The sequence below is a fragment of the Henckelia pumila genome, chromosome 3 (assembly GCF_033568475.1).
Source record: "Henckelia pumila isolate YLH828 chromosome 3, ASM3356847v2, whole genome shotgun sequence".
NCBI lineage: Eukaryota > Viridiplantae > Streptophyta > Magnoliopsida > Lamiales > Gesneriaceae > Henckelia > Henckelia pumila.
The window spans coordinates 45610918-45623674 of record NC_133122.1 but is presented as its reverse complement, the minus strand read 5'-3'; the positions used below and the strand labels follow the sequence as shown (position 1 = coordinate 45623674).

Sequence of the window (12757 nt, the reverse complement as noted above, 5' to 3'; positions counted from 1 at the left end):
TTCCTAAAAAAAATTAAAATTTGTGGTGTGATTTTTAGGATCTGAAAATCTTTGACAAATTTGTCGATATTTTCCCTAAATTCGATTAGTTTTCATAAAATTGAAATTTGAAGGGTCACTTGCGAACAAAATTTTGTTAACTAGTGAATCACCCCGCACGTATATGAATAAAATTTTATTTCTGGAAACTATATGAATAAAATTTTCGTGGTTTCTAAAATATGCAAGGTACGTTTGCTACTTAGCGAATAGCGAGCTTGTCCTGAAGCTCTGCATTAATTGGGAAATTGGATGTATATTAATATAGAATGAAAAATCTAGCTAGTCCAATCTTCAAAAACAAAATCTGGTCCAGTTTTTAATTATATAAATTGTACGTGTTGCTTAATTTCATACGTAAATTAAACTTTCGGTATATATGTTATTTGATTTATTTCGATAATTCAATTCTAGATTAGATATCACTATATATATATTCTCATTTATGTGGGCGAAAATGAATGTGTGGGTCATGCATGCGGACATCTAATTACATGTTATCTTATTTTTATTTAATTATCCATAAACATAAGTAACAACTAACTAACGATAGAAAAGTAGTACGTACATTCGTCCAGCCGTCGTAAATATAAAGCATATGTTAACGTTATATTTCCTTTATATATATATAACACATATTAATCTCGCGTGTTAAAAAATATTTAAATTATTAATCAAATTAAAATATTAATTTCTTCCACTAATTAAAATTGGGCAGACGGTTTTATCAAAAAGTTAACGGAGGATTCCTCTTTCTTAATATAATCTTAAACGCGTGTTAAAATATATATCATATACATCATAATGTTCATTAAATCATATTCATGGTCAAACGTTTTGGTAATTGTTGAGTGTTGACCCATGGGAAATGGAGGATGCTTCCCACCGTCAAAAAATAATTTAAAAAATCATTATTTGTATTAAAAAAAATATTTCATCTACTTCCCCAAAAAAAAAAAAGAGAATTAATTCACTTACCTTTTACTTTTGAAAAGCCAAGTATATATAATATTCCCATGTCAATGTCGTGGGAAACTTCGTAATAACCAGTACTTGCATGTCTTTCTCGAAACATAAATTTCATTCATCCGCAATAATTTATTATAACATTTGTCGCGTATCTTAATTCCAAGAGACGTGATTATCACTTTTTTAAAATATTAACACTAATATTTATGGAAAATGAATAATAATTAATTAATCCTTGACAATCACGTGTTGCAATTTTATATTATAATATATATGGACTCTTAAAATTCCATGAAAGACTACTACTACTTGTTGCAAAAACCAAGTCAAGGAGGTCGGCCAGAATCTTGAAGCCCACCCCTCTCTTTCCCATATATACATGCATCGATCCCTCCCACCTATAAATTCGGATCCTCCAACATTATCATCTCCATAAATTCAAGCAAAAACCTACGAATTATTCGAAGTATTAATCATCAATATTTTGCTGTTACGTACGATATATATATATATTCTTTAATATAATTATATATATTAATGGAGTTGGAGATAAGCAGCATATTGTTGAAGGTGGCGCTGTTCATTCTTGTTCAAGCTCTTGTGTATTTGATTCTAACTCAGTCTTCCAATGTTTTCTCCAAGACCCAGAGAACACACAGCTTCAAGCCCGCTCGTTCTCTCAGCATCCGCCGCTGGGCCGCCGCCCTCGCGGATATTCCGGCAGGCAGCGAGTCGTCTCCGTCCACCAGAGCAGCCGGGTTTTTGCGCTCTTTCAGCCGGAAAGATTGATGTGCTCCGCCGCCTGAGGTGATTCATTTCCCGGAAATTAGAAGCTTAAAGACATTATATAATATATATGATCATATTTACGTACAGTGGCCTAGTGTGAATATATTCACTAGCTTCTTTTTAATTTTAGTACCAAGTAAAAAAAAAAGAGAGATTATGAATTATGTACTAAGTAATTAATTTGTTCTTCTGGATATTGTGTTGTTTTAGTAATTTTAATTTTTTATTATATATATATGTATTCACATGCATACATATATCTTGAATTAATTGATTTGTACAATTGTAGTCATAATAAAAAAATGATGTACAGTACAGCCACGATCAATTGAAATTTTGATTTCTTATTCATATACTTGACATTAATGTTTGTTTTTCGACCTTAATTCTGGTTGGTTAGGAATTGGGATCATTATTTATCCTTACAATTTTGAGTTTGTTTGTCTCAAATTCGATGAAATTTTAAATGTTTATAGTATATGATATTTGAAAAATATTACAAAACGATCTCATCTTTATTTCGTCTGTAATTATCAAGGGCATTCACATTTGTCCCTATCACCATTTTAATAAGGTGTTAGGTGTTTTTTGTTTTTTTGTTTTTGGGAGTTGTAGGTGTTTTTCTAATGATCACGTATGTGATAATATTATTGCAACTTGTCCACTTGACGACTTGACATTTGCTTAATAGGCAACACTCAACAGTTATCCATAGACCATACATAATGTATAATTAAATGGCCCACCTGCTATTTGCTTATTTAAATTATTAAATATGGTGTTTATTTAAAAAAAAAACAAAAACAAAACCAAAAACAAAAAAATCGATGTAGAGTCCATTTAAATTAAATCTTTTGAACGTGTCTTTAGGGAACTACACAATTGAGTGTGAACTTATAAAATTTTAATATTATATCAATAACTAAAAGAAGATAATTTAGAAAATCTGTAAAAACACACCAATTTACTAAATAATAATTACTCTACGTTCATGTTTCTTAATGATATATTAGTGACCGTAGCACACGTAACATCGTAATGCGTGTGCAACATAATATATACTAGTATCCAAATGCACGCTTTATGATATTTCAAAAAATAATATTTGACCAGTTATATATTCACATACACCCACACACACATATATATATACTAGTAATTAATGCACGCGAAAGTTCGCGTGCATAAATAGTTTATATTATATCTAAAAATAATGAAATTTTTTTATATATTTTTAAATTGAAAAATAAATTTGAAAGATGATAGTTATAAGTAGTGAGAGATATTTTTTTCCATCCATTAATATGACCAAGATGGTTATTCTAAGGGGTTCATGCATTATTATATAGTTTTTAGAAAATGTGATACTCGATTAGTTTTGTAATTTAGGTAAAATATTATTTAAAAACTTATCATAGTTAATTATTATTTATTTTAGTATAAGTTTAGAACTAAAAAATTGCAGTATTTCGTGACTGAGAGTTGTTTTTTAAAAAACAATATACTTCTAGTTTTATAAAGTATTGGCCATATAAAAGGACTTTAAAAATATAAAGTATTTATAAAACTATAGCTTGGCACTTGAAAATTTATATAAATTCTTTGTGAAATTAATTTTATCCAGGTCATTTTTGATAAATAATTTAATCATCACTCTCGTTCACTTTCTATTGATAACACTAACTTTACGTTATAATTTAAACTGTACGATTCACATGAATTTAGATTAAAACAAATATTACTGGGATATTATGTGTTAGTTAAATAATAAAAAAATTTAAACATTTTCGAGAAGCGAGGGTTTCAAACCCGACCCCTCGAAAAAGATCAAAAATTTATTAAACATCTCCGTGGGGCCGGTTCTTCCTAACTATACAATAGGGTCGGTCGGGCCGGGTTTCACGTAATTATTTAAAATTACTTAATTAATTATTGAAATCCTTATATATTTTTTAAATTATCAACGGCGAATAATTAATTGAATTGTATGAAAAATATTAAATTAAGTAATACGTAACAAATTAAAGTGTTTAAAATTAATAATTAAATATAATCGTCAAAATAAACAGGTTACTCAGAAATAAGAAAGTTATGGTCAATACACCTATTGTATGTTTTTTATTGTAAAAATAACCCTCCAATCTCCATTGTACATTGAAATTCAAAAAAGATGACGACACACCTAAAATAAATTAACATGAAGTACATTTTCTTCCTTTTTTTAAAAAAATAAAAAAAAAGCATGAAGTACATTACATATGACTCTTCAACCTCCCAAGAAATTTGGGCCATCTTTGGATTTACTTGGCGTTGCTTTTCCATTTCTTATTAATGTAAATGTTCTATATTTTATGATATTACATTTTAACGATGTTTGTGATATTTTATGGTTGTACAGTTTGATCTAAAATGACATATCTCTCAAGACAAAAGATAAGAATAAACACAACTCGCAAAATAATTCTTGAAGAAATACATTTATCTTTCAAATCTTATGCTACGATATATACCTTGATAGAAAATCTTAAGACTTGTTATTTAATACTATATATATTGTTGGCATTAATATTAATAGCAGCGACATGATATTTGGTCACAGGTATTACCAAGATTAATTTGACGGCCCAAAAAAAGGGAACAAATTTGAAAAAGACGACAAAAAAATTAAGACCAAAATCGGTATTAACCCTAACAAATTTATAAAAATTAGTCAATGGCTACCTGCCATTTGGCAAGGCGTCATCAATGGGCATCAGCAACAGAATTATTGGTTTTTGGTGGCATCCAACAAGTGTAGAATTTAATTTCTAAAAAAATAATAATAATTGTAGAATATAATTTAGTGTATTATTGAGATTCTTGGTTTCTTAATTTATTGAATGTTTAGAAGTGGGAGGCATTTCAAGTCATATATCCCTAGTTTTTTATATAGGCATGACGCAAGCATCTCTCAAATAAAATCAGTGGATCAACTTGCCCAAACGTTGTACTACATTTCTTTTGTATATGTACAAAAACCTTATTTTATCGTACCCAAAACTCCATCTTATGTCATGAGAAAACAATACATGTTGAAATACCACAACATTTTCGAGCAAAAAGGTAAATCACGACCCAGACTTTAAAAAAACTACGGTCACCGGACCCGACTCAGAAACCCTCAGATCCTACCCGGATGGCTAGCCTAGCTAGGTAAACCAAGCCACGGTTCATCATGTCGAGCTTCACTAGCTAGGTCTGAGCAGATTTATCACGTTGTCGGGTCCAACGAATTCCCATAAGCTCTAGCTTTCTTTTATCCATATCGAGATTAGAGGTAAAAATAAGATACAAGGACAAACGTGAAGTAAGATCTATTTTGGATGCTATAAATGTCAACCCACAAAGTATCAACAAGAAACGTGGAGACAACCACCCCATATTCTTTCAAATAGCTTACTTTGAATAAACTAAACATAACTGAACGATCTAATATTCAAGTCAATGATTAAAATAAGAGCAAGTTTAGGTAAATTGCTATGCTCAGGAAGATGACAGCCATGCTTTCACATTGCTTATACGCTCGAAAATATAATCGACTTAATAAATAAAGAAAAATAAATAAAGAAAAAGAAAAGGAGAATATCATTGACTTTTGTGGAACAGATGCTCTAAGGAGAATCAACAATATTATAAATCAATTTAGGTTCATGAACATGTACAACAAGGTCCCCAAGTTCTCAAGAATCACAATATCACGTCGTAAATAAAATAAAACACGGGCAATTAAGATCGTACATGTGAGGAGAGAAAGAATGTTGGCTTGCTGTAAGATATTGTATATCCCAGTGCAGATGAAGAGATAATTACTTTAAGATAAGCATTGACTAATTTAATCGGTTATTCCCAAGTAAACTATACCGCGTTGATCATCAACATGAAGTTTTTTAATGGGTACAATATTTGAAATTGATTAGCTGATAAGGTATAATAATCATAAAAATATTATTTGGTGGTCACTATCGTGGATATGTACGGTTATATAAAACTAGACTTGGTAGCCCGTTGATGAAGAATGCATCTGATCATCATTGCCAAAAGGCAAAACATATTGTTTCCTTATTGTGGACTTTCTTCATATCCAACTAGGCAGCTCAAGTTGATCTATTGTATAAATACACTCAAATCTAGGTAATATAACTACCACACACCAGCATCTGTCTATATATTCCTTCATCTCCGACACAAAAACAAACTTCACTAAGATAACCTCGGAGATAACATGAAGTCACACCCGTGTAGCACAAGTTTAGTACCAGCTAAGTTGTCCTTGCACAATGACTCTCATACGATCTCCAAACTCAAGCCCAAAATACGTATAATTCACATCGTTGCACCAGAGATTATAAAGACAGATGTTCAAAATTTCAGAGAGCTAGTTCAGAGACTTACAGGCAAACCCGAGGAAAGAAAAGAAAGTGAGAAGACAGCGAGTGACTTTCCATCCGTAGCATTTCCTTCAAAGTCGTGTGGAAGAAAGCCAAGAAAGAGCATGAAACCAGCAATTGTGCCTGCATTGCAAATTAAACATAGGATAAAGGAGAGTGAAGAAATAATTTGGGGCGAGAATCCAAGTGCACTTTTGGGTTTTCTTGGAGACGTAGATGGTTTTATTCACGATGTGAATGGGTTTCCTCTGCTTCCATTCAGGTCTTCTCAAATCAATACATTTGGTGAGATTCCACTTTTCTAGTTGAAAACTCATACCGTCTCTTCAAAGATACATAAGATTCCATTCTTAAGTTTGTGTGCAGAAAAGGGAAGTTCTATATATTTCATTCATTCATTTCACTTCTTTAGGGTAGTAACGGATTGTTCCGTTTATGCTTAGCGGTCAAGCAAACATACTTTGGCTCTACGTTTTCTCATGCTGTGAGGTGACTGTATTTTGGGATTGAACAAAGGTATTTGGTATTTGGTGTCATTTGATAAAATTTGGAATGGCTTTCTTGTTTTGTGACTTAACTGAGCTGCTACGAAGGACTGGGCAGGTGGCTGTCATTTGAGGGACCTAGAGGCCACAGAAATCCATATCATTCTCTTAGTCAATATTACTTGGATCCACTGAGGATGTTACATCTGGAAGTCTTACATGCGGTTTATCCATAAAAAATGGAATCGGGTATTTCCCGCGGCACGCATTTTCAGCACTATGGAATTACTCCAGATAGTCCCAGAGATTGGTTTTATATTTTGCTTCAGAACAGTATAGGTTTGACAAGTTACCATGTATTGCTAAAAGGTCTGGCAATCATCTTTAGATTCATGAAGTTTTTCGCTAATTTGTATGACAGAAGTGCTAGTCGTGTGATTTATATTAACAAAGAGATCAAGTGCATGCTTGGTTTTGTTTATGCAGTCTCCATACCGTGTACAGAATTTCATTCATGTAAAAATAATTTGCTCCTAAAGTACAATAACACTGATGGAAGCCTTTTTTGTGTAATTAAGCATATTGTTCGTGTCAACTAGACTAAGGTGGCTTCTCTATGCCACTTGTACTTGATACAAAGAAAATAAATTTCCAGTAGATGTATAACATCACCTATATATTCATCTCCCATTATAAGTAACATGAATCATGAACGTTCAACCAACTTAACAAATAAAGAAAAGTTACCATCAAAGTCTGTAACTCCCAAAATGAAGCTCCCATCGAGGCGACCTGGCAGGCTTCCCACAAAATTACAAGATCAAATAAATGTTGTTAGTAACCAATCAGTTGGGTGAATCTTTTTAGGGTGTACAATGGAGTCTTTAAAATATGCACACTAAGGAATAAACAGAGAAGACCTCGCCTAAACAAGGTAATGAAAATGGGAAAAAAAAACAAGAGTGATACTAAAGAAAATACATACGTAGACTCAAAATGATATCGTAGTTTCATGTTTATGCCAAACAAAGAGCAATGAAGTAGATGCAAAATAACAATCACTGCATGTTGCATGATTTTGATGTTAAAACCTTAAACACAAGAAGAAATGTCTTTTATATGCAGAGCATTTGGAGAACAAAACATAATGCATATAACACCTACCAACACAGTTAATGATTTGTTCCTGGAAAAAAGAATTTTATAAGACCTAGATTTTATTGCATTGATCAACACATATACCCATTCTCAGCATGTAGTAAGTTCATTTTCAGTACAAAATTTTAGGGACACCTCCTTTACAAGAGGTTCACACACATTTACAATTAGCAATTCCGAGAAAGTTGGAGACTACAGATGTTCACAAATACAACAAACATGTAGACTAATTTACAGTGGCAACTTTGTGTCACATTCAGCCTAATCAGGCAGATCCTCAGTAGATATTACAGAATTGTGTCCTCGTATATAGCATTTTCCTTTGTTTGCTCTTTGTTTTTACTCTCCATTCTTTATTCTCCTACATCCCTTCGGTTTGTTCAACTTGTGATCCACTATACGGAAGAATGATTGCCGGTCACAGTTTCACTGAAGTTAGATTTGCTCCCTGAAAAGAAGACGCAATTGCCAGTAAAAACATCAGGATAAGCAAAGAAATAATGTGTGATCAGGAAACGAGAAGAACAGCTGAGAGAAATAACTACACAATAAAATAGCAGAATCTTCAGGTGCAGGCCATATATGACCCGGAAGTGCATGATGTGCTTAAGTTCAAATATCTTTTAAATGAAGTTCTTCTATCAGGGGAATGAAAAAGACTTTCTTTAACCACTCGATAAAAGGAACTGTAAAGATAAAATTTAGAAACATTTTCATAAATTGCCATTTCAAAGATATTTTGGTTGGGTGCGTTATTGATTTCCTTAAATCTATAAGCCTACTATTAGACCTGAAATTTCGCAAAAGAAATTCTGACATTGGAGAACAATCATCCACTTGAATTGAGAGAGGCTGTGTTGAAAAATTGTACTTGTTCTTGCAAATACAACAAGATGTGGAAGATAAAGAAGTGTGCTTAGTTGAGGTGTGTTGAAAAGTATATTTTTACCAGAAGTTGAAACAAGATATGAGCGAAAAGAGAAATAAGCATCACTGATGAGATTAGTAGAAGTAGCAATTATCAGATTACATTCATAATGGAGCGTCAAACAACTACTATCAATACATGAGGCAAAAAGAACATGGAAAGACACCCCCAGAAATATGCCATATGTTTAATAGAGATGATAAGATGCCATAATTCTGTCCATAAGCTAGTGCATGTGCCTGCTCTATGTAGTTGTCCGGTGGAGCATTTGTGCTGACCTTACTTAATTGGATATGAGTGTCCAACATTTTGACAATCAGCCAATTCGCAAAAGACTGTGAATGATCCAGCCTAAATGTTCGGGGAGAATATTAACAACATTCTGTTAAATTTAAAAGGTTGGTCGAATCTGGTGGAGCATTTCCATCAATAATTACAAGTGTGGTCATCCTTTTCTGTTGAGTGAAATGCAACTCTAAAAGCTCCAAAAAAAATAATTCAGTACAGATGAAAACATACAGAATAATGTAAAAGGGATGGCTATCCCTAGCCCCCAATATGTATCATTGGTCTATTTGGCGTCTTCGCAAGGTCGAACATTCCAGCATGAGCTGCTTTCTTCCTCTTGACCTGGTGTTGGAACGAGGTTCAGAAATTAAAGACTGCGGAGTCAATAATAAAACTCAGAATTGTAATAGAGGACATGACCACAAATATTCAAATCCCACCACCACCCTGCTTAAAAATTCCACAAGTCGGTATGGACTGGATATTGAGGTTTTGGTCTTCAAAACATTATCAAGCCAAATAGAGTTACATACCGCTGCTCCTATAATTTCCTTCAGTTCATTATCATCAACACCGTGACGCAAAGGATCCCTCAAGCTGACCTGACAGCATAAAATTCTCATGTCAATGGTATCTGTAAACTTACCTTTCACAAGAGCAGGAATTTAATCTAAAAACAAAGTCTCATGTCATGATGCCAAATTTTAATGAAACATGCAATGAACCCAAGCCAGCTACTCCTGCGAATCATTTTATTAGAGACAAACTACCATACTCCAAATAATTGGTTTCAATGATGACAGAGGAAGAACATTTGACCGATTGTCAAGAAGTTTTAACCCACAACAGGTTCATTGGATGATTATGAAGAGAAAAGGAAACATGCCTAAACAGCTATTTATAAGCATTATCTAATAATTAATTTACAAGATATCACCATAAAGATGTACAAGAATGTCTCTATAACAAGTGAGAAGATATCAGACCTCGGAGGGACCAAAGAGGCAAACTTTAAAGTTCCCATCAGCTAGAAGTCTGAGTCTGTTACAACCAGCACAAAAATGCTCTGTCATCGATGTGATGAAAGAAACCGTACCCAGATGCCCATCTATCCTGAAGTTCTTGGCTGTTTCTGTGGGATCATCCTGAATCCTTTGAAGTCCTGTAAATTTTTTAACCTGCTTGGTGATATCGAGCCATTTAAGGAATGCTTAAGGAATTTTAAAAGTTAAAAGGAGCTGTAGGTTTCTACCTTACCAGTATATCCAACATTTCAGAGTAAGGCACGAGTTTCTTCACGTTCCACACATTCCCATCGAAAGGCATGAACTCGATGAATCGCACATTGATTGGCTTCTCACGTGTCAGTTCAACAAAATCACAAATTTCATCGTCATTGAATCCACGCATAACGACACAGTTTATCTGAAATAGAACACATATGGCAGAAGATCTTGAAAGCAGAAAAATTCTAATTAATAATGCCATAATTGATTTATTAGCTCGCAAAAATTAAATAAAAAAAAGAAGAAGAAATCAAGCGAAAGTAATGATATATTGAGAATGCTGAAAACATACTTTGACCGGATTATATCCCAATTCTATAGCAGCATCAATTGATTTCATCACTCTGTCATGGCCTTTACGCCTAGTCATGAATTCAAACTTTGCAGGAACCAACGTGTCTAAACTTATATTCAGCAAGCTAACTCCACATTCTCTTAATCTTGGAAGTTTATTTGCCAGGATAATTCCGTTGGTGGTCATTGCCAGAGTTCTTAATCCTTTTAGACTTGACAGCTCGGAGCAAATTTCTTCAATATCCTTCCTGATGGTTGGCTCCCCACCAGTCAGGCGAATTTTTGTAACCCCAGAACTGACAAACAGATCAGCAAGATGTACGATTTCATTCTGAGAGAGAAGTCGGGTACTAGGAGTAAGTTCCACACCTTCAGCAGGCATACAGTATTGGCATCGCAAATTACAGCGTTCTGTCAATGAGATCCTTAAATAAGTATGTAGCCTCCCGAATGAATCAACCAACATATCAGATGCAGGATCATCTTTCTGTACATCTGCGGCTTGTTTTTCACACAGAGTAGCATATAACTTTGGTACCGTGTCATTCATACAATCATTTCTCAGACCCGGACCATTACCACTTTTATTTAGAATGCGAGACATGATAGAATAGCTATCCTGTAGATTGCATTGAATATAATTAGACCAATTGGCAGAGAATAAATGATAACAAGGTATAAAAGCTGACAGAAACATAAGAACTGGCGCTATAAAAGTGATACCTATTACCGAAGAATGGTGAAAGGAAACCAAATGGTAAAGGTGACATTTTCCATTTTTTTTATATCACGGATATGACAGAAATATTAGTTTCACTCACCAAAAGTTAGAAATAAAAAAATTAAGAACCGTAATTTCACATAAACACGAGTAATTCCAAACACGAAGTCCTAAATTTCTTCACAACTAGCTTCATCAATGCACGATACCTTCTTTCAGAAATGAGGAAACATTGATGCTCAATTAGAAAGTGGCAGCTTAAAGTATTTGATAACTTGTGCTACTAAAAAAACTTACTTTTCATATTCAGTAATTGGCATCAGTATCAGATTATAACTTAAGCAGTGATTATATATTGAGAACAAACAATTGTTTTGCATTAAACCCCTTGTAGTTATTAAAGGCGCGTGAATTCACCAAAGCTTAGGCGAAAGACGCGAAGTGAGAGGCACATGCTTGTAAAAGCGACGCTTAAAAAGCACACCTTGACACTTTTAAGGCATCATACAACAGGAAGCAGATTAAAGGGATCCCCATAGGCAAGTGACTTCAGTATTTCTAACTATATACGAAGCCCTTAAACCCCACCGCACCCCCACTCCAAAAAACATGAATAATTTGTTTTTAAAGAGAGGGGAGAAACAACAAAGTGGAGGGATACAAGCATTCCATCAATATCAAAATTGAAAATTTGAAAGCACATAAAAACATGAAGAAGCCAATACATGAAATGCAAACAATACAGAAAAAACTAAAACAGCAAGATTTGAACTACAATTGACCATCACTCGCCAATTGATAAGATGATATTCAGTTAGTTTTCCATACAAAAGATGACCCGTTGGCTTCTTATTAAAAAAAATTGAAAAAAAAAAAAAGGGAAGGGAAGGGAAGAATAACCCACGGAGCTGAAAATTCTCAAAGCCGTATTCCATTCAGCAATCTTGGAGATGTATGGCCGCATATCGAATGCAAATTATGATCATTCCACTTGCTGTCGTCCGTCAGAATTTGTCCCAAAAATGAAGGAAATCGGATGAGGACGAAGTATATGACAACCTCAGCCGGCCCTGTCCCCCTACACGCGTACAAAATTAAAATCAAATTGCCTAATTATCATTTCTTTCTTTTTTTTTCCCTCATATTTTTATAACTTTTTTTTGCCAATTAAAAATAATTACCTCTTCCATTAATTTAAATTTTAAAATATAAAATAGTGTTTCAGATTGCTTTAAAAAAAATGTTTTTGAAAATTTTGTTAGGGAAGAAGGTTAAGGCCCCGTTTTAAATTATAATTTTTGGCTTTTGAAAAAGCTCTAATTTTGAATGAAAAGCACTTAAAAAAAGTACTTTTTTGGTCTGTCTTTTGAAAC

At 33.4% G+C, this 12757-nt stretch overlaps 2 protein-coding genes across 2 annotated transcripts; one reads left to right on the top strand and one right to left on the bottom strand.

Moving 5' to 3' along the window:
* The first annotated feature begins 1348 nt into the window (after positions 1-1348).
* LOC140892385 (uncharacterized) lies at positions 1349-2146 on the top strand. Its single transcript, XM_073301248.1, has one exon. The coding sequence runs from the start codon at positions 1546-1548 to the stop codon at positions 1795-1797; it is 252 nt and encodes an 83-aa protein (XP_073157349.1). The 5' UTR covers positions 1349-1545; the 3' UTR covers positions 1798-2146.
* A 5817-nt stretch (positions 2147-7963) lies between these two features.
* LOC140887498 (GTP 3',8-cyclase, mitochondrial) lies at positions 7964-12457 on the bottom strand. The gene is made up of 7 exons (XM_073294756.1): positions 12289-12457; positions 10662-11282; positions 10341-10508; positions 10070-10261; positions 9617-9685; positions 9315-9425; positions 7964-8315 (listed from the first exon to the last, which is right to left on the bottom strand). The coding sequence occupies exons 1-6, from the start codon at positions 12346-12348 to the stop codon at positions 9342-9344; spliced, it is 1194 nt and encodes a 397-aa protein (XP_073150857.1). The 5' UTR covers positions 12349-12457; the 3' UTR covers positions 7964-8315; positions 9315-9341.
* Positions 12458-12757: the final 300 nt, after the last annotated feature.

Coding starts and splice junctions, on each gene's coding strand:
- LOC140892385 (XM_073301248.1), top strand. CDS start 1,546: ATGGAGTTGGAGATAAGCAGCATATTGTTGAAGGTGGCGCTGTTCATT.
- LOC140887498 (XM_073294756.1), bottom strand. CDS start 12,348: ATGCGGCCATACATCTCCAAGATTGCTGAATGGAATACGGCTTTGAGA. Junction 11,283..12,288: donor CTTTGAGAATTTTCAGCTCC/GTGGGTTATTCT, acceptor TGCAATCTACAG/GATAGCTATTCTATCATGTC. Junction 10,262..10,340: donor CTGAAATGTTGGATATACTG/GTAAGGTAGAAA, acceptor ATCACCAAGCAG/GTTAAAAAATTTACAGGACT.